This window comes from Rhinolophus sinicus, chromosome 6 (assembly GCF_057876585.1).
Source record: "Rhinolophus sinicus isolate RSI-liver-muscle chromosome 6, RSI-T2T, whole genome shotgun sequence".
Taxonomy (NCBI): Eukaryota; Metazoa; Chordata; class Mammalia; order Chiroptera; family Rhinolophidae; genus Rhinolophus; species Rhinolophus sinicus.
In genome coordinates, this window is record NC_142506.1 from 25,717,585 (window position 1) to 25,743,802 (window position 26,218).

A 26,218-nucleotide genomic window follows, 5' to 3' on the forward strand; every position below is an offset into this window, starting at 1 on the left:
GTGCAGTGTGTCTGGGAGAATAGAAAGGACTGGATGTATTAGTGGAGGCCCTCTATAAGATGGGCAATTGAAGAGCCATTTCAGTGGAATAATAGCAAAGTTCTGATATCTTTCTGTTGTGCTTCTTTTGCAGCATGATGAAAAACTGACCATGTCTAGCCTGTAGCATTTAACAAGCAGAACTAAGATTTATATTTTGTAGTTGACAGGGCGTTCACGTTATATAATTTTGGAAGTTCAACTATGTTTCCGATACCAACAACCTCCTTACCTCCCCTAGGAGATTAGAGGGCACCGCCCCTGACCCACACCCATCCTCGATACTATCCCAATGCTTGTTCCCAGGTGCGATACTCACTTCCTTCCATGAAAGGCTCCAGGATACCTATATTGGAGGAAATCACGGGAAACCTCCTACTTGGAAATGTGAAGTAGGGCACTGGTCTTGAAGCCACATGCATATAGCAAGGGTATCATTTTGACAAAAATAGTTTCTGTGTTTACACCAGTAGCTTGGTGGTCAGGAGCACCGCCTAGCTGCCTGCATTCATTTCCTAACGCCACTAATTAGAGGCTGTGTCTCATTGGGCAAATTATTTTACTTTCTGTGCCTAACTTGTCCATTCATGGAAATGCAAAAATAATAACACTACATTCCTAATAAGGTTATTGGAAGGAATAGGTGGGTTAATATCTGCTGGTGTCTAAAAAAGTGCCTGGTACATGGTAAATGCCGTATAAATGTTTACTCTTTGTCATATTTACTTAGTTTGCATGCTGTAAAAAGGGTATCTTTGAAAATGTTATATGTGTTATATATAACATGTAGGTAAATATTTTATAAGATATATATATTATAAAAATATGTTTTAAAGGAGGGATTGAGGATTATTATCAGGGAAGGAAGAACTGAAAGTCCTTTCAAGCACCCCTTGGCATCACACCACTGCCCCCGTTGTGCTATAGAGAGAGGGGCCTTTCTCAGCTCTTTGTGCCTCTTCATGTTTACCTCCACTATCAGCAACAATTCTTTTCATCTGATATTAGCTTGTAACTTGTCACCTGTTCATGGATGTCTGCGATTGAATCTGCAGAGCCTTTTGTCTCTATCTCAACCAGCATCAGCTCAATCCTTGTCTCCCTCTGGTATTTAGTTACTAAACAGGAATATCCATGAAACATCAATGCACCATGTGACTCTTAAAATCCATTCCCACCACTCTCTCTGTACCGGATCGAAACTATGTAATTTCCTAGAAACACTAAAGTTTCGTAGATTTTATTTCTTTTTGAGGTTTTGCAGGAAGACCAATTATTTTAAACTTTTTTCAAGGGTCATACACATAACTACTAGAGAAAGAAAGTTTTTTTGTTGTTTTCAATATGTTAAAAGATAATTTTCTTTTACAGGGTCTTTAAGAGCTGAGTGTATTGCTTGGGTAATTGTAAATATGAATGTAAGGATCTTAACCTATATTTTCTAAATTCCTACATTGTATAGGAATGACAATTAGGCACCAGCTTTCCCATTAAGCCTTAGAGTTAAACGTTAAAATCATTACATGGATACAGTGAGATACGTAAAATATCACGGTAGGCAGACCCAAACTATTCACGGACTGAAGAAGGTTTTGACTATATACTCAATGCCAACATTAGAGAGTCTGCTTGGCAGAAGTGGAATTTAGAAGAATCATAGACACAAACACTGCAGTGTCACTCTAACTCCCAGCCATGAGGAAGCTGTCCTGAGAAGCAGATGGGGTATCTGGCAGATACATCCTTAGTGACAGACATATCCCACCAGGTGTGCTCTATCCTGATTCCTCTGAGCATTGGAAGCATATGACTCTCCTTGCTTTGATTATGCAATATCAGCCAGACTTCTGATTTAGATTCCCATATTTTTCCACCTTCAGCTACAGACTTCACTGGTCAGGTCAAATCAAGCGCCCTGTGCACTTAAAATTACGTATCTCATTTTAAATTAATAATCTGTCAACCCAGTTGATTTTACAACGCCAGTTAGTATTTTCATACCTTAGTTTCTGGATTTCAAAACAGAGAGCCAGACCCTAGGCTATAACAATTTCGCTAAATTAATGAAGCTCGGTGAGGAATTCCCACCGAAAATTGATGAGTCACTACACATCTATTCAAATGTGCATAGGACAATGATTTTCAACATATAGATTAGAAATGTTAGGAAATATAGAAGAATTACAAAGATTAATATGAAAAAAGAAGGTTAATGATTTCTAAACTGTAAGTGAAATAAATCAGTGAGTTGTTTTGCATATCTTAGATTTCCTTCTTAAACTTCCTTGCCAGCACATGGGGAGCTCAAATACTAAGAGGGAAAATGGAGATGCCAAACCCCACACCCTTGTATGATGGAATGACTGATAAAACAAACTATGAGATCCCTGTATGGAAATCTAATGTGGAACATTAGTTGTAACCAGAATTAAGGATACTGCTGAATGAAAATATTCAAGAATTATTTCTGTAAAATTTGAAATTTTGACATGGAAAGAATTCTAACAAATTTCATATATGTGGATTCTATAAGATACTTCTACAATTTAAAATTTTCTTTTAAAAAGAATAAAAACATTAATTTACCATTAAATTACTGCTTTGCATTTTTTCACTCCATTACACAGCATGAATTTATAGAATGTGTACTATATTCTATAAATGTCTAGGTGCTGTGCTGGGCAATTGGACTGGAACTACAACACACAATCTTCCCTTTTGTGGAGTTCACAGTAGTTTGGATGGCCCTTAATCAAATCATTATATCACGTAAAGACAGCTAACACTGGACAGGCTCCAGGGGTAGCCTCTATGAACCAGGCCATACAATACCCTATGTTGACATATGAGGATCATATCTGTGTTTTTGTCTCCCTCTCCTTCTTCTTCATCTTCTCTCCCCCTACCCTGCTTCTCCTCCTTCCTGTCCCCTCCCAGTCCTTCTCTTTCTTTCCCTTCTTTGGCATGCAGCCTGCTTTTGGAGGCTTCACTTCTCACACACATTTGCCAGGGATATAATTCCTTTAAATAAATATGTCCTTAACATCTACCAGGGGTTCAAAGGAGTGTATAAGTTCTACAGAAATTGCTTAGTTTTTTATTTTAATAATAATATAAATGCATAGCTTGTAATAATTCACAATTTAAATACTTTTTCATTTATTTTTACAGAATATATTTTAACTTCTTTAATTCCTTATTTTTTAAAACTGAAATCATTAGCACCCAGTAGGGCTCCAAAGACATATTCTAGAGAGGCCATAAAAATTAGCCCCTTCAGAAACACTATTCTAAATCTAAACAAATAATTCTACCCTTTGCCCGAAAGAAATTGCTTCCGTAACCAAAAATAAACTCATGGAGCTAAGTTGCAGAAACCACTCTTTAATTTAATGCTATCTATATTTCCAGCACAGATTAAAGACAAGGATGAGATGGGCTCTTACAAAAATGAAAAAGATTACTAGGTTTTGCTTATGTTCACATATTAAATACTGTGAATGTGTATGACATCATTTATTCAACTCTTTATATATATATAAAAAATCCAAAGTTCAATAAAATGGCTTCAAATTCATCCCTGCTAATATTGCTCTTGATTGTCATACAAAGTTGTTGGTATTGAGTTTGTTGCAATACAAAGTTGTTAAAAAATCTTCATACTTCTGTTTTTAAAAATCACAAACAGCTTTTAAATATGAATTGTAAGTCAAAGATTATTCAGAATGCCAGCTCTTTAGATAGGAACCTTATAAAGGAATTTTATCTTCCGTATTTGATTACTATTCAGTTTGATTTGGATAGATTTGTTGAAATTGGAAGTCTGAGAAAAGTACTGATGAGACAAGTCTATCCCATCCTTAGGGCCACTCTTACAGCTTGTTAGTCCTGTACCTGGAAATAAACAATAGGTAGGAACACTGAAAGGTTATGTTATTCCTACTCCTCTCTCCCCCAGGGCATGTTGGGAAGAAAGGCACTGGATGTCACTGAGATTCGGTGTGAGGCTTGAACCGTTTCTAGGGTCCACAAATACCATAGTGTGGAAAGCATCAACCTTTTAACTCTAGGTTGCTTTCCTTTGCCTAACATAAGACAACAGTCTCTATTAACCAGATTTTTAAAGTTCGCTCCCTGCTCCAGTTCTGACATTATAACTTCAAAACATTGCTTCATGATATACATGTATTTGCATTCAAGGTTAGAAAATAATTCACTTACCATGATAAATTAGACACGGACATTGCAGCAACGTAGGGAGGAGCCTTGTCGAGGAGTCTCCTCTTGATATCAGAATAGAAAGAGTAGGTCAAGTGGACAAGATAATTGAGAATTTTAGCTTTGCTACTGGAATGATGCAGAAACCACTCAGTCACTCACAGTTTGAGAAGACCTATAAAGAAAAAGAAGAAAGTGATGTCTGTAGTACCTGGCCTGTATGACTTTTGGGATTTATTTCAATGAGGTCAGTAGTGTTATCATGGTATAAGACACCCCCCCCCCAAAAAAAAAAGTGAACTTTTTTCTTAAAATATAAGACATGTCATAAACCAAAAATAAAATGAAACCAACTTATGAGCTGAACACTTAACCTTTAAAGTCAACTGAAAGGTTAAGGTAATGTTATTCCTGAAGTATGTAATTCCTTGCTCATTCAAGGAAAGAACAGAATGTGTTTTTAGAGGCAGCACATTTATTCGCCATACAGTCAATCAGTTACGCTCTCTAAGTTTTATGTACTTGCGATAAAAGGATCAGAACAAAGATCTTGATTAGCCCATAACAGATACTAAAAAAAAGAGTTCCTTCGCACAAATATTATCACGTCAAAAGGTTTAACAAAAAAATAATTCACAACTATATCTGAGTGAATGAGACTTTATACTGAGTAACATGCAGGAAGTAAGTTGTGTGTATGTACATAACAAACATATCCACACACTATTTGTTGAGCACCTACTGTGTACAGTGTCCTATGTTCTTGAACCAAAATCTTCTAAGCGTACGATTAAGTAAATGGTACTAGGTTAGGAAATTTAAATAGTTCAGGTCATTAATTAAGTAGTGTTTAATTAAACAAACATTTACTGAGCATATACTATGTGCACTGACACTATCCTAGGTATAGTTCAGGGATAAAGATGAATGATACATGAATAAGACATTGTTCTGCAGTCAAAGAATGTCTTATGTTAAAAAAAGATAATTGTAATAAAATAGGGTAAGTGTTCAAATAAAGGTTTACACAGAGTACATGTGAGCATAGATGAGGGGTTTCCAGCCCAGTCTTATGGATTTGGAAAAGATTTCTAAAGAAGATATGCCCGAAACTACTACCATTAGGTTTGGCTGCAAATTTCCAAAAAAATGTAAAGTCAACGAGGCTTAGGAAAGACAGAGTTTATTTCCCTCTCATATAAATAAGTCTTGAGTCTCAAGAAGTCCAAGGCAGACATGGCAATTCTATGGACACTGGTGATGGAGGATCTTTTCTTGTCATTGCACCCTTTTCAATATGTGGTCCCCCTTCATGTCCCAAGTGGCTGCTGAGCTCCAGCAAGTGTGTCTGTGTTCCAGCCAGCAGAAAGAAGGAAGGAGGAAAGAAGGAGGCTTCCTAAAATTTACGCATGCTATTTCCACTTGCATTTCGTTGGCCAGAGCTTAGTCACTTGACCACTCTTATTCTAAGGGAGACTGGAAAAGGCAGCCATTATTCTAGGAAGCCATATGGTCAACTACAAACGAAGGTGTCTATTAGAAAGGAAGAGGGTAAAGTGGGTATTGGAAGAAAACTAGCATTGTCTGCCATCATGTTTGAGACTGTGAACTTTACCCGCAATATTTTATGATTCTGTACCTAAAGCAAAGTGGGAAACATGGGGCAAGGGAAGGTGCAATCAGTCCATTGTATGTTGGAAATTTAAATATTTCATATGTAATCTTAAATATTAAACTTCAGTTTTCTTAAATCATTCATACAGCCAACAACATACTTTGTGTGCCCTACTTTTACCACGTTCTAAGTACTAAGGACACAAAGATTAATAAAATACAGTCTTTATACATAAATAATTCACTGTCTAACATAGACACCACCAGGTAAAAAATAAAACAATCACCATATGAAACTATTGTTTTTGTAGGTCAAAATGGTCAACTATTTCCTTCTTCTTTATGGCCAAGTAATACTCCATTGTATAAATGTACCACAGTTTCTTAATCCAGTCATCTACCAATGGGCATTTCAGTTGTTTCCATGTCTTACCATTTGCAATGATATGGATGGACCTAGAGAACATTATGTTAAGTGAAATAAATCAGATGGAGAAAGACAAATAACATATGATCTCACTTATATGTGGAATCTAAAGAGTAGATTAAATGAGCAAACTAATCAGAAACAGTCTCAGAGATACAGAGAAAAAACTGAGGGTTGCTAGATGGGAGGAGGGTTGGGGATGAGGGAGAAGGTGAGGGGATTAGAAAGCACAATCAGTAACCACAAGATTACCACAGGGATAGGAAAGTCAATTTGGGGAATATAATCAATAATGTTATAAAGATTTTGTAGGGTATCCAATGGACACTTGTCTTATTAGGGAGACCACTTCATGGACAGTGTAGGTGCCAGACCACTGCAGTGTACACCTGAGGCTGAATAATACTGAATGACAACTATAATTATTTATATATATAATTGTATATATATAGTCGCAGGATGTGGAGTACAGCATAGGGAACAGAGTCAGTGGAATTGTAACAGCTATATACCATGTCAGAGGGGTAGTACATTGCGGAAAGGGGGGTTAGCACTTTATGAGGGGTGTAAATGTCTAACTATTACATTGTTTGTACAACTGAAACTAATTTAAAAAAAGGAAAGAAAAAAAGGCTCAAATGTTGTCGATGTATATGGTACAACTTAACATAAGTGAAGAGTTGATCAAGAAAGCCTCTTATTCCCCTTAGCTGGACTAAACCTGAGACAGCCTTCTACCTGACTCTGAGCCCCAGACCTCCCTTTTCTTAGAGCATTTACTTTAGAAAACTTGCAATTGTAAATTCTTTCTAGGCCCCTTTGAGATGTAAATCTTCTTCTAGCCAATTTTATATTCCAGGAATGTCTTTCTCAAGAACTTGGGAGCCTTCCCTTTGAAATGGCATCATCAAAGGAGGTAGCACTCTATTGCCCAGTCTCTGTGGGAGGATAGAAGCCTAACTTCTGTAAGTGCCAGTTAGGAAACAAGTCTAGATGGCCTAATCACATTGACCAACCTATCCCTACAGCCTCCAGTACTTTTCTACTAGCTCACCCCCAGCACCTAAAAACACTCCTACCTTTTGTTTCAGCTGAGTTGAATTCAGTCTCTTCCCCTATTGCAATAGTCTTGAATTAAGTTTTCCTTGCCTGCTGTACTTTGTCCAGTTCAACTATTCTTTGAGAAGGTATCGCTTTTGAGTCCATAAAGTTCAGGAAAACTTCCTAAGATGATGGCAATGTTGTTAAAAAGTACAATCTTTTCTCAATGTCTTTTACTTGTATTAAGTACTAATTTGGATTTTGATAATCTTATATTAAACGCAGATTTGTAAAATAAAATAAATACTAGAGAACTGCATTTTTTTTTCTGATTTTGAACCTAGGCATTTATAAGAATAACATATTTGAACAAAAAAAAAATTCATAGTAACCATTCATGGTGATTACAAAACTCAGTCTGACATTCATTTTGGTACTACACCATCTTTTAATTTTATTTGCATCTTATAACTGATTTATTTCTTATATATGCACCCACAAGGCATGCAAAAAAATTTAGTGAGTTGAATTACACAAAAATCTTCTTATGTTTACATTTGTATGACGTGATGTTTTTCAAAAGCCTTGTAGATGTTTGTCATTCCATTAAATGATATTTAAATGATGCTTTGCTTATCAATGCAACCTTTCCAGAGAAAACATCTTTAGGATCTTCAGGCAAGTTTAAATTTTCTGTTCATTTGATAATTCACAATCTTTATGCAAAACCCAACATCAGTCTCCACAGTTATGTATTCATAGCTTTCAGCCAAAATTCTCACATGACCAAGAGCCACCATCTGCCTCTTTGTCACAGTTAATAAGAGTACCTCTTAATGTTAGGAAGAACTTTTCAAAAATATATGGAGTGATTTGACTTTCCCTGAATGCCCAGCCAGGATTGTAAGTTTGTAAGCATAAGTACAAATGTTCTCTTAACATCACTCTTATAGCATTATGTTAAGGAAAGTAGTATGTGAATTTAATACAAGACCCCCCATTGGCATATTTATTAAATATATGAACAACCCTAGAACACAACAACGGATTATTGGGATTATACTTTACCAAAATAATTCCTTTAATCATTTTATTCATGAATAAAAATTTGGGCTTCAAAATCAGCCAAAAAGAATACTCTATCCCAATATATTCATTTAATTGTCATTATTTTGCCATTTAGTCACATAAAAGAAATTCTGTAAAGTGATTCTATTTAAGCAAAAGAAGCATTTTCATAGCTTATGCCCATGAATACACAGATGATTTTATATTTTTAAAATGTTAAAATTCCATGATTATCAGTTTAAGTAATCTACCATATAATAAATGTATGCTTTTATATATTCCGTACTTAAGACAGTAAACCTGTGAAAATTACTTGGAGGAAGAATGAAAATGATTAAATGTGTTGACCATAAGCACTATTGAGTGTACATAGGTGAATCACATTGCTTTACCTAGAGAAAGGAGAGCGTGGAGCCAGAGGAGATACTAAGCATTACAGCATAATTTCAAACTGGCTGAGACCAATGGTCCATTGGATTTTGTTTAAGTGATGTATTGTACAGGTGACGAGGTACATATATCTTCTAATTCCTTCAAGGGCATTATAAGAGCTAATGGGCATAAAATGAAGAGTAAAATGCATTAGGTATGAAAAGAACATTTTTACACTAGAGATTCAAAATAAATGTTAGCAAAATAAATGTTATCAAGGAATTATTAGAATATTTTAAATTTTCTAGAATGGCTTCCTTTTTAGTATCACATCAAATCAAAGGCCTTTTCCATGCTTTCTGTTTTCCCCATAAACTAATATCAATATTCTTTAACCTAGATTCCCTACTCCAGTTGAACTTGCCTACTTACAATGCTTATTCCTGAGCCCCGACTCTACTACAAGTTCTGATTCTCCTCTATGGCCTGATGTTTTCTTTCCCCTCTCCTTGCACATATCCGAATTATCCAAGAACAAAACAAGGCCCACAGATTCTGTGAATTCTTGCCTCATAGTTTCAGGTTTCTCTGATCTCCCCTTTTTCTCCACTAACCTACATCCAATTTAACAATTAAAATGTCTTGAGCATTAAACTGTGTATATACCTTTCATGTGTAACTACCAGGTACTCTCCAGGTGTTTATAAACTAAAGAACAAAATGCAATACCTTAGTAGCAACAGGGCATGAATGACTGAAAAATATCAGTTCAAATATTAACTTTTTTCCGTATTATATTCTCACACTTGTGCCATGTTTCTCCAAAAATAAGACCTACCCCAAAAATAAGGCCCAGTTAAGATTGTTGGCCAGACAGACGCATTTAGTACGTTATGATGATGTTCCAGAAGAAGAGGACATGACTGTATTTGAATAAATGTAGATTGTTGTACACGAAAAAATAAGACATCCCCTGAAAATGTGCCCTAATGTGTCTTTTGGAGCAAAAATTAATATAAGACCTGGTCTTATTTGGGGGATATATGGTATTATGAATTTCAGGACCTCCAGAACTTTGGCAGAATATAAGTCAATCATGGGAAAGATATGATTTTTCTTGTGAAAACTCTTATTTCATATATAGATAAATCCTTTCATAAACAAGGAAACCAAAGTAAGAATCTTTGGTTCTTAAGATGTGAAAACAATAGGTTCTGCTTTGAATTTTTATAATTGATATTATCTTGTTATTAATTTTTAAAATAAGAAATGTATGCACACAAACAAAATCAAAAGGATATGCAACAAAGGATAAATATCTCTCCCTTTTCTGTCCTCTGTCCCAGCCATCCAGTCAGTTCCCCTTCACAGAAGCAACTACTATTATTACCAGTATCTTTATCCTTTAGAAGATATTATTTGGGTGTTTATCTATTAGGTTGGCACAAAATAATTGTGGCTTTTGCAATTATTTTTCTTTTAAACCACAATTACTTTTGCATCAACCTAATATTTCAAACTCCATATCTACCGTGTTTCCCCCAAAATAAGACCTAACCAGAAAATAAGCCCTAGCATGATTTTTCAGGATGACATTCCCTGAACATCAGCCCTAATGCGTCTTTTGGAGCACAACTTAATATAAGACTGGGTCTTATTTTGGGGGAAACACGGTATCTACCTACCTACCTATCTCTTGGTTTTCACAAAATGATAGGCTATGATATACACTTTCTTGTTTTTTCACATGTATGCATAATCATATTTCTATATACAATATTTCCCTATCAATACACATATAGAAGTGCCTCATTACCTTCATGGGCTATAAATCATTTCATTGAATGGATTTACCCTAACTTACTGGCCTGTCTCATACTGAAGGAGATTTAGTTTGCATCTGATATTTTACAATTACATACAATGCTTCAGTGTATATCCTTGTATATATGATACAATGTAGATGTATGTTTGTGGATAAATATCAGGAAGTAAAATTTCTGGGTCAAATCTGTACATGTTTTTAACTCTAAAAGATAGTAGTTGTACTGATTTACAGTCCTACTAGCAATGTATAAGCATAATCATTCTGACATACTGCGTCTTAGAGTCCTAATAAACCAGGTAAATTTTACAAATACACTTCCTGATGTGTATTCATTTTCCAAGCTAGAAATACTTGTGCATACATCCAATCAATCAGGAAGCCTGGTTCATTCTACCTCTGAGGTATCTTTGGAATATGCCCACGTTTCTCCATTGCCACTACCTCTGTCCACGATCTCCTGAGGCCTGAATACCAACAATGGCCTCATTACTAGCCCCCATTGCTAGCTTAGCTGTCGCCCAAAACATTCTTCTGCAGCACTGAGGGCTCAGTGGTCTTCTGGAATGCCGTCTTTTTTTTTTTTTTTTTTTTTACATGAGAGCTATAGAATACTGAGGCAGGGACAATGAGGCCAGAAGAACATGATTTCCAGATATGCTTCTTCATAACTTACCATCTCGGAAAAATTAAGCACATTCCCTTGCTTGTTTCTTTATTTTGAAAATAGGAATGTTAATAGTACTTATAAGATCACGGTGAGAATTTTTAAAAATCAATGCGAGAAAGGAGTTCATTACCCGACACATAGGAAGAGTTCAAAGACTGATAATGGCAATGCTGAGGAGCAGAAGACACTGATGACAATGTGTGTCTGTCCCAATGCCCTTTAATCGCTCTATTTTGCCCTCATCGTAAAGCCCCAATTTCTTGATATCATTTAGAAGACTCGAGGTGATCAGAGACCTGCTTTCCTTTTCACCTTCCTCTCTCACTGAGGCCTGCATCACCCTTCCCCAACCCCCCACACACTGTATTTCATCTAGACTGACTTTCCTGAATATATTTGTATCTCTTTAGCTTATAGGCCATTTGCATGCTAGGCCTATTGCATGCTAATGCAATAGGCCTTTTCCTCTTTCCTTTTCCTCTCTGCATCTCTTTCCTTTTCCTCTCTGATTGCCTAACTTTTAACTCACTGCACCTCAACACAGACGGCATTTCTTCCAAACTTTCCTATTCCTCATTAGTTAGGCGCCCCATGTTCTCTCATAACACTTTGCTCTTAATCCACCACAATTTTTAGAAACAGTGATTTGAGTCTTTGGTGTTGGTCTGTATTTCCCTGCAGACTATAAGTTCCTTGAGGACAGACAGCTAGTCTTAATATAACCTACGAAACTCAAGACCTAGCATAGTGCCTGGGACAGAGAAAGTATTATACATGTTTGTTGGGGAAAAAAAAAAAAAGAACGTGTGAAATCAAGAAATGTAAAATTCTAAAGAATGCTGAACTAAAAGCAGTGTCACTTTTACTTTGAAACTATAAAAATATTATTTCTTTATTTTCGGTCATATTTATAGGTTCTCAACTAAAATGTCATGACTTTTTACAATACTTTTTTTATATTTGTTTGAAACTTGTATATTAACTATGGAATATTAATTATGGAAACTTTGGGTAGAAGTCAACCCATTTTCAAATCTGTTTTGCTTCTCCATTTTATCCAGAATATGGTTTAGTAGTAAAATATGTAAAGTAACATCTTTTTGTTCGGATATGCAAAGTGGGGTCAAACAATCCTGATATTCTAGCTACTTCGGTCATTATCAGATATGTGTCTCTCTAGAACAAATGAATGAATAAGGTGAGCATGGATGTAGACCAAACAGCAAAAGTACCTTCCTACTTGTTTTTTTACCCTATTGATACCTAGTCTGAAAATACTCTTTGCAGAGCATTGAGAAAGCCCATGCATTAAAACTTCAGATCAGGACAGATGGTAACCTTGGAGACAAGCTATTGCAAAGCTTTATGTGTCCTTTCACTGCCATGCAGCTGTCATTTTACTTGTATTAAAGCCATTTCATGGGAGGTATTAGTATTCAATTGAGCATGTCAGTAATTGGTCTAAAAGCATTTATCACAGGGACTTGGCTATATTTGTGATTATCATAAGTACCCACTTCAGAAATATCTCCCATTTTCAAATTATAGGAAGTATTTTCCATAGCCAGAGAAAGAAAGGGTTATGGACCTTAGAGTAATTATTAAGTAAATTATCACACTAAACAAAGATCACCTTAAGAATAATTGTACCAGATATTGTTGTAATTTTCAGAGAAAAATTCATTTTATTCTTATATGGACTACAAAGATATCTTTCCACCTAGGCTTTTGGGCTTTGATCTCATTTTCTCTTGAAGCATAATGCAATCATAAGCTGCTCTGTTTACTACATCTTTCCTCTCTGCCTCTTCCTGTTCTCCTCTGCGTCCGATTCTATACAACCTGTCCTCAGCTCAGATACGACTTCAAACTCTTCCTCTCTTATATCTTCCCTTCACAAACTTCACAAAGTGTTACTCTACATCCCCTTTTTCATCACTCACTTTTGCTTTTTGAACTCCACTCTAATACTCTTATCACCAATCAATTGGCCAATATTTAGCTCCTGACTCCCAGAGCCTTCTGTCAGACTCCACTCTGTCTGTCCACTTATCCTGAACTCTCATTGGACACCCAGGATGCTGAAATATCCAGGCCCTCCTACCTGGCTCTGTTCTTCATTGATCCATCATTGTTCTCCCATTTCTTCATGCTGATGTTCTTCAAAGTTCTGTCTAAAGTGACTTTCCTAGTAGATAATACACAAGTTTCCACCTATTGGATGTGATCTTTTCCCCTTGATTTCCAGAATCATTTTTCTAGTTATTTATTAAACAGTTGCCAAATCTTGTTTTCGTTATTTTGGTTTTTTTTACTGCTCAATAAGATCTCTTTAAGTCATCATCTCATTTTCATTCTTACCACCACCACCACCCATGTTCAAGCCCTTTCTGTCTTTTGTCTTGACCAGCTTTCTTTTTTTTTCCAGATTTTTAGAGCATCTGAAAATAATTTAAGTACTTAATCAATTAAAACCCTTTAAAATCTTACAGTGGACCGACATCCTAATTTTAAAATTGGTTCTTTGGACAGTTTAAAATCTTCAGTGTTTGATGGGCAGGATGTCATCGTTTGGAAAGTGAGCTCTCCCACTCCCTGAGGACTAGTGAGTGCTGTCTGGTACACAGTTTGCAAATCAGTGACGGGAAATGTTGCATTGGCCTTCAAACATGTCTGATCCCCCAATCCATATTACAAATTAATTTCATTAAGGCAAAGCACTTCCTTATGCAAATTCCTTATTTAAAAAACAAACAAACCTCAAAGTCATTATGTCTAAATATGATACTTGGATCCTGTTCCATATGGTCTATCCTATATTTTCAAGTTTGTCTACACTCATGTTGGATTACTATTGTTAACTGGACTTGTTTCCACCCTCTACTGAAAGCTTAGGCCATCACTCTGTATATTGGAACTAGTCAAAATAATAAATTGAATTCTCAGTTCAAAACTCAAGCTTTTCTGGCATCTATTGCTGTGCTCAAGGGTAGCACTAAATAAATGAGCCTTTTAAAAGTATTCTATATCTACACAGGCGAACGTTTTTAGAATTTACAATAAATTTGTATGAGCCCCTCAAGGTTCAGTCCCACGTGGGTCACCCAGTGGAAAGGATTGCCAAAACTCAAGTTAATTAAAAACAGAAAGAAACAAAGCAGCAGATTGATATTTCCCCCTAAATAATTGTTTCAAATGAAAAAATATCTTAGGCGTCCTTAATGAGTCTTGCTGTAGTCTCAGAACGTGAGCACTTTAACATTCAGAATTAACTCGGGAGAAGTGGGGGAAACCTGCTTGTAATCACAATGCAGCTTAGGAATGTGATCTAGAGCCACTGCTGTTTCTTTCTTCAAAGACTTCTCAGGCGTCGCTTCAAGACCCTGCACAGTTCAGCCTGGGTAACCGCCTTTGATCCTCATTTGGAGCTACCCCCGCTCTTCCTGCTGCCCAAGGCCTGACACCATGTGTGCCTCGTGCCTCCTTGAATGTACCAAACACTTTCATGCCCATATATGTTTCAGAATGAACCGACTCATCATTGTGTTCTCACTTCCAGCAGTATCTCTCCCCTCCTTGTCCGGAAAATCTCTTCGTCATGCAAAGTCCAGCTTAACTATCAATACTCCTATAATTTAAAACTTCATAGAATTATGTCCCCTTCATAATTGTACCCTTCTTATGATATACATATTTATATTGCAATATTTATCATATTTTACTAGTGTTAAGGTTTACCTATCCAGTAAAGGTGAGAATTTTATGTTAATAATATATTATGATATTATTTAACTACTTAAGAGATAATTATTTACTTAAAAACATGGAAATTAAAATTTCTGGCCATGAGGATAGGGGAGAACCCTTGTGTTGTAACAAATACATAACCAGAGAAAAGAGATAGTAATACTCATTTAAAATATATATATTTGTAGATATCTTAGAAAAACTACAAAAGCAAAAGAAATCGCGAAGTTATTTATTCACTTATCTGGGTTCTACTAGTTCTTCACCAGCAATAATTACATCTTATTTTTTTCTTCATCCCTCTACTCCCTAGTATACTTTATTATCTAAAATAAACAATCAAATATCTGTTAAATTGATTTTAGTTGAATTGTTATATTATTATGGTCACACAAATTATTGATTTTTCTTCTTTTTGACAATGAAGGCATCTGCATAAGAGATATTCAAATAATAGATACAGAAAAATACAATCTACTTCCAAGAGAAGAAATCTTAAGTGGTAAGACTTCCCTGTTTTAGGGAGTGAGACAGTTTTCACAGACATAGATTACAAGGAAAAAAACAATGTGCATGTAACTCTTTGCTTAGGCAAGTATTTTCTTCTTTTGGGCATTATTGAAAAATACACAATATGACCAAAATCAATCAACTCTTAAACAAGTCCTTTCAATGAGCCTGGAGAAAAACAGACTTTTCTCTAAAAGCCGTTGACTTTCATTTTGCAAGGACAGACATCCTCAACTCAAACTGGGGAATTTCCACTTTTAGAAGATAAATACAAAGTGCCTCTAAACATCAGAGAGTTTTACTGAAGAGTCAATGAAGCCACAACCTATAAAGGGACACAGCCCTCTCTGTAGACGGTTGATGTTGCCACTGGCAAAATGAATTAGGGGTGGAAAAATAGTTCAGACACCCATGCTAAGACAGGAACAAAAAAGGATTTTCTTAGCTTATCACCCAAACTTTCTTTACAGCAGTGCCTACTCAACAAGTTCTTCATCACTCTTGATTTTAAGAAATAAAAATTAATTCTCAACCCAACTCTTGATGTTCCTGTGAGATTTCACACCCCTAAGAAATGAACTGTCAGAAATTACAACCCCTTGAATAATGACGCAATACCTCCTGTTTTGACCAAACTTTCATGATTTGAGAATCATATAACAGGCAATTTACTCTTCAGCATTTACTTCAAGACCCTGGGGTGTCCAGAGTTGTACAAATACATAGGTTTTAGTTTACCACCTTTATGACATTCACTTAAAAGTTGTGTGTAAATACATCTTTGGATGTTTAATGCCCTGATTCTTTTTCTTATCCTCTGAGAAAATGACATTCACTTTCAAAAGCCAAATTTTATCAAGAAAATTGGTATTAATGAAAATTTGTTAGCTACCTTTTTAATAATAGCTTTCTGTAATTCACTGGGAAAAACTGCTGTAACCTCATTACCAAAAAAGCCGCTTCCTCTGTGATCTTCAAATAATACTATCTCGCCTAGTTTTGAATCTTCTGTACCCTTGTAGACTTGAAGTTGAAACTGGACTTCTTAATCAAATGATCAAACTCTTTCATCATGTTCTTCAGATCTTCAAACGTGTGTAGTGTCTTCAGCAGCATCTGCGTGGTTTCAAAGCCTATGATTGTCTACCGACTGCATGGGGTACTTTTCTAGTTTTTCTAACACCCCATACTATGCTTGAGTAACACAGTGAAGCTTCCAAAATCAATAGTCGCAACATGATCTTATTAAACTTGTCTTACAAGTCGAAAAAAGCCTAGGCATTATAGAGAGAGATGCGAAACCAGGCTTATTCTTTTATGTGTTTATCTCTCTCAATATACTTTATACCTCCAATGTTCCTTTTAATGTACTGCATTCCCTAGACCTCTTGTACTCTCACAAATTTTATTTACCAGCTTTTTCATTTCTTTAGAAAATAATGACATGATCCTGGAAAGAGAACTGCTGAGCTATGATGAAAGAATACTTTACATCTGTATACAAGGGCTCCCCTGCAACTTAACTAATTCCCATTGTTGCACTATGTAACATTTGTTATGGTAGAATTTCTGTTTAAATAGTACATTTTTGGTGAAAATTTCTGTACAATGTTATAGCAAATATTTGGATAGCAAGTGTTCAAATAGTGAGGGCTATCTGTACTACATGTATATACGTGTTTATTTATTTCTAATTCAGAATCTTTGGGTGAGAAACATTTCCCAACTCATTCCTCCCAGCTCTAGCCAGAATTAATTGCAGCCAATTAGGAGCCCCTGTTATAGTTTCTGCATATTTCTTATAGTGTGTGTGTGTGTGTGTGTGTGTGTGTGTGTGTGTGTGTGTGTGTCAGCTGCTGTGTGTCAGGAAGTATGCTAGGGCCATAAGAATGCAATGTGTTCCCACATTTTATTATGGGTCTTGCAGCACACTAGAAGTAGACAAACAAAAACAGAAATACACTAATGAGTTACAGGAACTAAGGCAAATGTTCTTGTAAGTAGTTGGGGCAGAGATAGACATAGCTGTTTGCTCACAAGGAAGGTAATTTCAGCAAAGTGTTCATTAAGGAGTTGTCCCTTGACCCAACTGCTGAAAGATGCAGAGGGTGCAGCATTCACCAAGATACAAAGGGGGCATGAAAGAGCAGGATGAACATGGTATACAAGGGAATCACTCACTGGCTCTTAGCACACAGGAGTGGATGTGAGTTCATGATAAAAGGTAACAGCAGAAAGGGATACAATGGCTAGCAGATCACAGAGGACCTTGAAGTCATACAGGTAATTCTTATAGGGCAGAAATTTGATTTTTATCAAAAAGACATACACGAACTCTGACAATTAAGTTCAAGAACTTGTAATGATGCTGCTAACTTTTTTTGATATCAGAGGGATTATTCACTATGAATTTGTACCACTGGACAAACAGTTAACCAAGTTTATTATTTGGAAGTGCTGAAAAGGTTGCGTGGAAAACTTAGATGACCTGAACTTTTCACCAACAATTCATGGCTCTTGCATCACAACAATGCACCAGCTCACATGGCACTGTCTGTGAGGGAGTTTTTAGCCAGTAAACACATAGCTGTATTGGAACACCCTCCCTACTCACCTGATCTGGCCCCCAATGACTTCTTTCTTTACCTGAAGATCAAGGAAATATTGAAAGGAAGACATTTTGATAACATTCAGTACATCAAGGGTAATACAATGACAGCTCTGACAGCCATTCCAGAAAAAGAGTTCCAAAATTGCTTTGAAGGGTGGACTAGGCACTGGCGTCGGTGCATAGCTTCCCAACGGTAGCACTTTCAAAGTGACCATAGTGATATTCATCAATGAGGGATGTAGCACGTTTTCTAGGATGAGTTCATGAACTTCATTGTCAGACCTCATATACAGAATTTCACCATTCATGCACCAGCTGACTAAATTCTTCCTGTCCACTCCTTCTACCGGGAGAAAGGCCAGAATCCTATGGCATCCTATTTCCATCCCAGTGGAGATTTTAAAAATTGGGCGCTAGCTGACCATGCACCCTGACCCCTGTGGCGGGATTAGGAGAGGAGCAGTAGCTTGTGGGAAGAGGGTGTGTGCTCCAGGCAATTGTACACTGAGCATCTCATCTTCACCCCAACCTCAAGTTACCAAACCCCTGATAACCACGAAACCCAGATGCTAATGCCATTTCCTTGCACTCTTAAAGTTGCCTACTGTCTGGTGCTGTGGAGACAGGGAATATGGGAAATCTCCAGACTTTTAACCCTTTTAAAATGGGACACACTCAATTTATAAAATGTAAGCTAATTTTTGAACTATCAGCCATTTGACTTACAAACATTCTCAGGAATTTATTGGGTGAAGAAAAGGAAAGCCTATAGTAAGAAATTTGTATTTTGCAACTGACATTGGTCTGTTGCTGCAGGCAGCTTAGGCAAACTATCTACCCTCTCTGGCATCAGTTTCCTCACTTCCTTGTGAAGTTGTCATAACGATTAAACAAGTGAATCCACACAAAACACTAAAGCAGTGCCTGAATCATGTAAAGTACTCAATAAATATTAGATGTTTTCCTTATGAGCAGTAGCTTCCCCAGTGTTCATTGCTCCTTCTTCCACAAACAGTTTAAATTTCCATCCTAGGATATACGCTCCTTACGTCTCATGTGGTTTGGATGCAGGCCAATCAACATGCTACAATCTACAAGTGATGGTGATTGGATCACGGATAGGTACATGGCCCAATAACAATGAGATACTAGGACTCCCTTGATGGGGAGCTTTAAAGTTTCTCATTTTCTTTCTTGCTGTACCTTAAAGTTGAGAAGTTATACAGCGGCATGGCAGCCATGGCAATTGCTATCACATTGTACCTGAGTCTGGAACCAACACCATGGAAGACAGAACTGAAATATGAAGAGAAACCAATTCCTGTTGACATCATTCAACCTAGATCTACCCCTAAAATCTTCAGTGGACATTAGATCCATTTGGATTCAGCACTTTAGGTAAAGTTTTCTTTAATTTGTACATGAAAGAGCATTATCTGATAAAGAAATTATACTAGAGGCTGTGGAGAGCAATGGATGAATTTTAAGTCAGATATAACATTGAAAAATCTCATTCTAGAAGCACTGGGTAGAGCTGGCTGTGGAGTCAGACGGAGAGCAGGACGACAAATTAGGAGAAATGTATAACAATCTAAGTAAGAAATGATGAGGACCTAAAAGAAGTTAGCTGGGATGCGGACGGAATGCTAATGGGAGAGAGACAGAAAGACATTCAGTGACTGATTAGGTCTGCAGAACGAAGAAAATCGAGACATCTAGGATGACTCTCAGGTTTTTCACTTTGCTGACTTGGTGGGTGGTGAGCCCATTTATCTGGATAGAAAATATACAACATGGAGTAACATTAAGAGAAAAAAATGAATTAAGGTTTTCACATATTGAATTTCAGGTGCCTGTGACATAACCAGGCAGAGATATTAAGAAGGCAATTAGATGTGTAGATCTGACACTCAGGCAAAAAGTTTGGTTTGGAACTTTATACTAGGCAGTAATTACCGGAGTGGTTTAAAGCTATGGGCATTGATGAGTTAGCCAACATAGAGTGGAGAAGAGAACTGTGACCAGAATTATGGGGACTTCAATAATTAGGCACCAAGAAAGAGGATCCAGTAAGAGAAAGTCAGAAAAGTGGGAGATGAGATACTACCGTGTTTCCCCGAAAATAAGACCTAGCCGCTCAATCAGCTCTAATGCATCTTTTGGAGCAAAAATTAATATAAGACCTGATCTTATTTTACTATAAGACTGCGTCTTTAATTATAATATAATATAATATAATATAATATAATATAATATAATATAATATAATATAATATAATATAATATAATATAAAAGACTTGGTCTTATGTTAATTTTTGCTCCAAAAGACGCATTAAAGCTGATTGTCCAGCTATGTCTTATTTTTGGGGAAACAGTGTATCAGTGAGTGAGAAGAGAAGGTTTTCAAGAAAGCAAGATATCAACAGTATGAATTGTGGCTTAGAGGTCAAGTAATAAGGAGCACTTTTTCCTTTTGCTGTAACACTTTCAGGAGAGGGAGGAGTGGCTATGTCATTTCAGAGATTTAATGTGCAGTGAGGACGCTGATAGATTTAGAGTGGACTACTCATTTAACAACTTAGTTTGTGAGCAGTGGTTTGCCTGTAAATGTTTAAAAACTAGTGTTAAGGTGTGGTGGGGAGATCTGATTTGAACCATTTGACAATTTCCTTCATGTAAACGACTCCAGTGTAGCGGGGCGATTTCAAACTACCCATGTGACATTATTGAAAGCAGAGTTGGGAAGAGATGCTCAGGATTGGCTCTCAGGAGCCACACTGGTGTAGCTGGATCCAGCACGCAGATCAACTATGCAAAATACCTGTATCCAGATGTGGGTACAAGGTATGGAGAGTCAGGAGAGAGGGAAAAGTTAATACAATATATAGAAAATGGAGAGAGAAGCAATGAAGAAATTTCTTGAAGAGAAGAGATCAGGTCAAGAATAGGTGGAAGGATGAAACTAGTAGAGAAAAAGGGAAAAAGGAAAACCTCCTCCAAAGCTTGACAAAAGGATTGAGGTTAGATGTAAACAGAGAAACATTTCTAAGTACAGAAGTGGAACTTGTGGTACTTAAGAGAGAGTTCATAGTCTCCAATTCCTTTGAAAAGTGGGAAGCAAGATTATTTGGTTAGTAATTAGGTGGCACTGGGCTTTCAGAGGCTAGAAGAGATTATGTGGGGAATAGGAACAAATGGTGATCAGGTGCAAGTACTAAATATATTCATGTATGTGCGTGTACACACACACACACACACACACACACACACACACACACACACACACTTGATCTTCCTCTCTATCTTCCCCGACTAAACTGAAGTCTCTCTAGAGAACTGAGAGTTCCTTTTTCATCTTTGTTTCTCTACATGTATCCTAATTCATTTAGTTGTCTTTTAATATTATTATTTGTGGGTAGGTAGGTATATAGGTATACCTGCTTGGCTGATTGAATAAACAAAGAACTAAATATCTAAGTACCATATTTTGTCACGTATAATGTGCTCCCATGTATAATGTGCACTCGCATTTTTGGCCCAAACTCTCGGGGGAAAAAATTTTTCATTTTAATTTTTTAATTCAAATTTTTATTTGTTTACATTTAGGTACTTGTTTTTTATATTATAACGGAATTTCAGCATTTATTTTTTAACACATTATAGTACAAGAAACTTCATCTAACAAATAATTACGAAACACAAGAACAGATACAAGATACAAGAAATTGTATGTACCGGTAACAAATGTTTACGCATCACCGAAGTCCAAGAACTCTTCTTCATTGTAAGTTCCTCGTAAGTTCAACAAAACCGATTACTGTATTCCAGGGTATTATTTTGCATATGGATATCATTATTGATTTCCAGAGTTACGCTTTTAACTCATAAGCATAGACAAAAGAATTAAAAACATTTATATATATATACAGAATTAGTACTACCCATGTATAATGCGCATCCTTATTTTTCTCCAATAAATGTGGGCAAAAAAGTGCACATTACATATGGCAAAATATGGTATTTGTAAAAGGATGTACTATTTCTCAATCCTTATTCAAATCTCATTTATCTGCATTTATATATCATATATTTGGTACTTGTAGTTATCATAGACATATTAGCACATTTATTTGGAGAATAGTCACCTTCGTCCCAAGGTACAATTTTAAATAAAGGTGGTGGTTATAAAAGAGATAATATTCACATAGATAACACAAAAAGTACTAGAATTCCTCTACCCAATTTTTATAGGCTATGTGGACTAGAACTTTTAGTAGCAGCAGTTGAAATATTTTCAATGCTCTTGGGTCAGACAAGCTGTCTAGCTTGGATCTATCACTTAATATCTCCTTTCAGTGTGTTTATATTTGCTTATTTCTGCATTTTGAGGAATGCAAGTTTATCTCATGCATCCTTGAGACTACAGTAAGATTTGCTATAAACGTTTTGCAAATATCAGTAAATGTTGAATCAAACAGAGGCTTTAACAGAAAAAGTTTGAGATCCCTAAAACTGTAGTCGGTAGTATAAATATCAGCCATTGCTTCCTGCTCTATTCCTTGGGGACTTCATGTTCTTCATTAATTAATTCATTCATTCATTCATTCATTCATTCAATACATATTTAAATGCCTATTATATGAGAAGCACTGCTCTATGTGCCATGGATACAGAAAAAAAAAAAAAAAAAAGGAAAAAGCTGCTGCCCTCATTTGATTGATATCCTAGTGGAGGAAGACACCAACAACAAAATAATTAAGGAATATATATGTAATATCAAGAAATCATAAATGCTAAGAAAAGAAAATGAAGCAAGGTAAGGGACCAGTGGGTGATGAGGCTAATATTTTAGATATGGTAGTCAGGGAAGGCCTATTTAAAGAGGTGATATTTGGCAAGAAAATATAAAAGGAAATAATTTAACATCCTTACTAAAGCATTTAGGGATTTTAAGACGTTATATCAAAAATAACAGTTTTACCAAAAATTCAGCAGCTCAGTGGAAACTTGTAAAGTATATTTGCTTTCTAAATGGAATAAAATAAAGGTAATTTAAGTGCTTTCTAGTGACTTGGGGTGGCAGATCACTATTAAGATCCATTTATATCAGAAACCTTTCTTTCTTTTCCCTCACTAACAACTTTTTAATCACAATCTATCAATTGACTGCTCCAGATTCTGAGTATGATACGAAAAATCAGAGCTACAATTAAAAGGATTCAGTGAAAACAGTCAAAATATTCTGAATGATGGTTTTAAAGCTTGCCTACTAAAGAGGTTTTGGTTATAGGCTCATATAAAAGTTTTCAACAGCTCAGAAAATTCTGTTTTGTAAACCAACTATGGGAAAAGGAACATACAAATACAACAAAGTTGTTTCCATAGTAGGCCACATAGCTAATGTTTATTAACTGCTTACTTTATTTCAGACTTTCTTCTAACCACTTTATCTCAATTAATCCTCCAAAAGCTAAACTCCCTCCCTCAGTTTTACTGTCTATAAAACAGATAAATCAGTAGTAACGTGTTCAGTTTCATTAATAAATTTATGATGCGCCATTTGTTACATTTAGCAGAGAAGGAAGTATATAGTTTTTTAATCAGCGGAAAGAAGAGACTAATGCATAGAGGCTCTGAGACAGAAATGAGTGTGGCTTATTCTAGGTACAGCAAAAAGGCCAGAGTGAGTCATTAAAAATGTGTATCTCAAATGGCAGTGTGTGCTATTCTCCAGAATAATACCGGTTACCTGTTTTATTTGTGCTTTTGTTAAATTTGTCAGTGCCTATAATTGAACACATGCAACGGGGGTGTAACTCCCAAATAGCAAGATTTCAAATGAATTTCTCAATGTAGAAAGGGAAAAAATGTTAAGTCCATTCTTAAAGAGAAACATGAAATCCAAAATGTGAGTCTCCCTTTAAGAAGAGAAATAACTTTAATTAGGAGAAAACAACAACAGCAACAAAAGCACCGTTGTGTATTTAGGTGTTATACGGAAATCCCTTTGATGCACTTGATAAAACAGAATATTCACAACTCTATTTGCTAAGGACTCAGATCAAAACCAGATAGTAAATTAAAAGGGGGTGGGTGGGGAAGAAAAGAGAGCAGTGTGATACCAGGCAAGTACATATTTCCTTTCCGAATAGTAAATTTTTGTACACATTTGAAGAATCACAATATATGTTTCAGAGAATTACATGTTATAAAGCATGGGTAGTTTAAGATACCAGGACAGTTCATGAATTATACTTGTAAATCATTTCAGACATAACTTACAATGAAAACTCTGAGATTTCCCACTGCAGAGTTCAGAATTTGTTCTCCTAAATCTAGTAAAAGCCAAATTAACTTTCTGAGATAGCTATTATAATTTTATGTCTTTCTTATCTACAGTTTTAAATAATGAAATAGAAATATTTCTCATAGTACTTAAAACAAAACACAATATGGAGTTCTGTTTATACTTATAACATAAGAGAAAGGTGATTAAATTGCCACTTGAGACTTTATACTTCCACCCCATTTCTTTGAAGGAATATTTTATTTTGTCTCAATAACTTGAAGAAAAAGACATAACTTCAAGAACATTTATATTTGGTATTTGAGGCATTTAGGACTTTGTGTGACATAGTTTAATAATGCTTAGATAATTTTCAAAGCCAGATCAATAGGCATTTGAGAAGTTGTTCCATAATAAGAGTTTCCTGTGAGTACAACACTACAAAACTCAAAAACTTGAGTTCTACTCCAGGATGGTGTCAGTAACCTGTGTGATTCTGGGCTAGTTATTTTAGCAATGGCAATCTCGGTCTATCTTTAAAACAAGGAAGTTGAACTAATCATCGGCCTGGGACACCATGAAATAATATATAAGATGTCAATCACTATGCCAATAATATGTATTATTTATCAATATTGTTACCTATAGTCTTTATAAGGTTTAAGATTCTAATGTAAATTGGAATAGCAAATTTGGAAAATAGTATTGAGGTTCCTCAAAAATTAAGAATAGAACTACCTTATGACACAGCAATTCTACTTCTGGGTATCTACCCAAAAAATTTGAAAACACTTATTTGTAAAGATATATGTACCTCTGTGTTCATTGCAGCATTATTCACAATTGCCAAGACATGGAAACAACCTTCAGTTGATAACCGGATAAAGAACATGTGTACATATATACAATGGAATACTACTGAGCCATAAAAAAGATGAAATATCACCATTTGCGACAACATGGATGGATCTTGAGAGCATCATGCTAAGAAAAATAAGTCAGATAGAAAAGGACAAGAACCATACAATTTTCCTCATTTGTGAGATATAAAATAAAAAACAACAAATAAACAGAAGAGTTCATAGATGCAAACAACAGAATGGTGGTTACCAGAGGGGAAGGGGGTGGAGGGAGGATGAAGAGGGTAAAGAAGTTCAAATACATGGTGACAGAGGGAGACCAGACCTTGGGTGGTGAGCACATAAGTATACAGGTGTTTTATTAGGTTGGTGCAAAAGTAATTGTGGTTGAAAGGGTTAAAAATAATTGCAAAAACCGCAATTACTTTTGCACAAACCTAATATAAATTTGTACAACCGGAACTTATATGTTCCAATGTTCCAATGTTCCAACTTATATGTTCCAATGTTCCAATGTTACCCCAAGAAATTTAATTTAAAACAAAACAAAAAAAGCAGACATAGTGATAATCACCGCCAGCCACCAGACCCAAACCACTGAAGATCAAATCAAGTATTCCTTTGATAAAACTGCATGCGTTTATACATATTATTCAATTGAGAGCTTCCTTGTTTTTCACTCATTGACAGCTGGTTCAGCAGAAAGGCTGCCAGACGCTTGGGTCATGCAGCCAAATCTCATAAAGCATATTGGGCCTCAGGCGATGTAGAGGTGATAACTAAGGACTAAGAAAGAAGTTATCATTTCTAACAAACATAAATTTGATGGTGTGCTGACACATTTAGGCAAAGTATGTTTCAGGCTTCTTTATATGTTTTGCATATATTTTATGGACAAAAATCTTATTTCTATCAGAAAATCTTAAGCA

General features: G+C 35.9%; 1 protein-coding gene across 3 annotated transcripts in view; it reads right to left on the reverse strand.

Annotated features, from left to right (window-relative positions):
• OXR1 (oxidation resistance 1) overlaps window positions 1–26,218 on the reverse strand; it is a 451,782-nt gene that overhangs the window by 353,770 nt on the left and 71,794 nt on the right. For all 3 annotated transcript variants that reach the window (XM_019750593.3, XM_019750589.3, XM_074316799.2), the window contains one exon: window positions 4,261–4,432. In XM_019750593.3, the coding sequence (XP_019606152.1) occupies window positions 4,261–4,283 (23 nt within the window). In that variant the 5' untranslated portion in view covers window positions 4,284–4,432. The remainder of the gene's footprint in view (window positions 1–4,260; window positions 4,433–26,218) is intronic.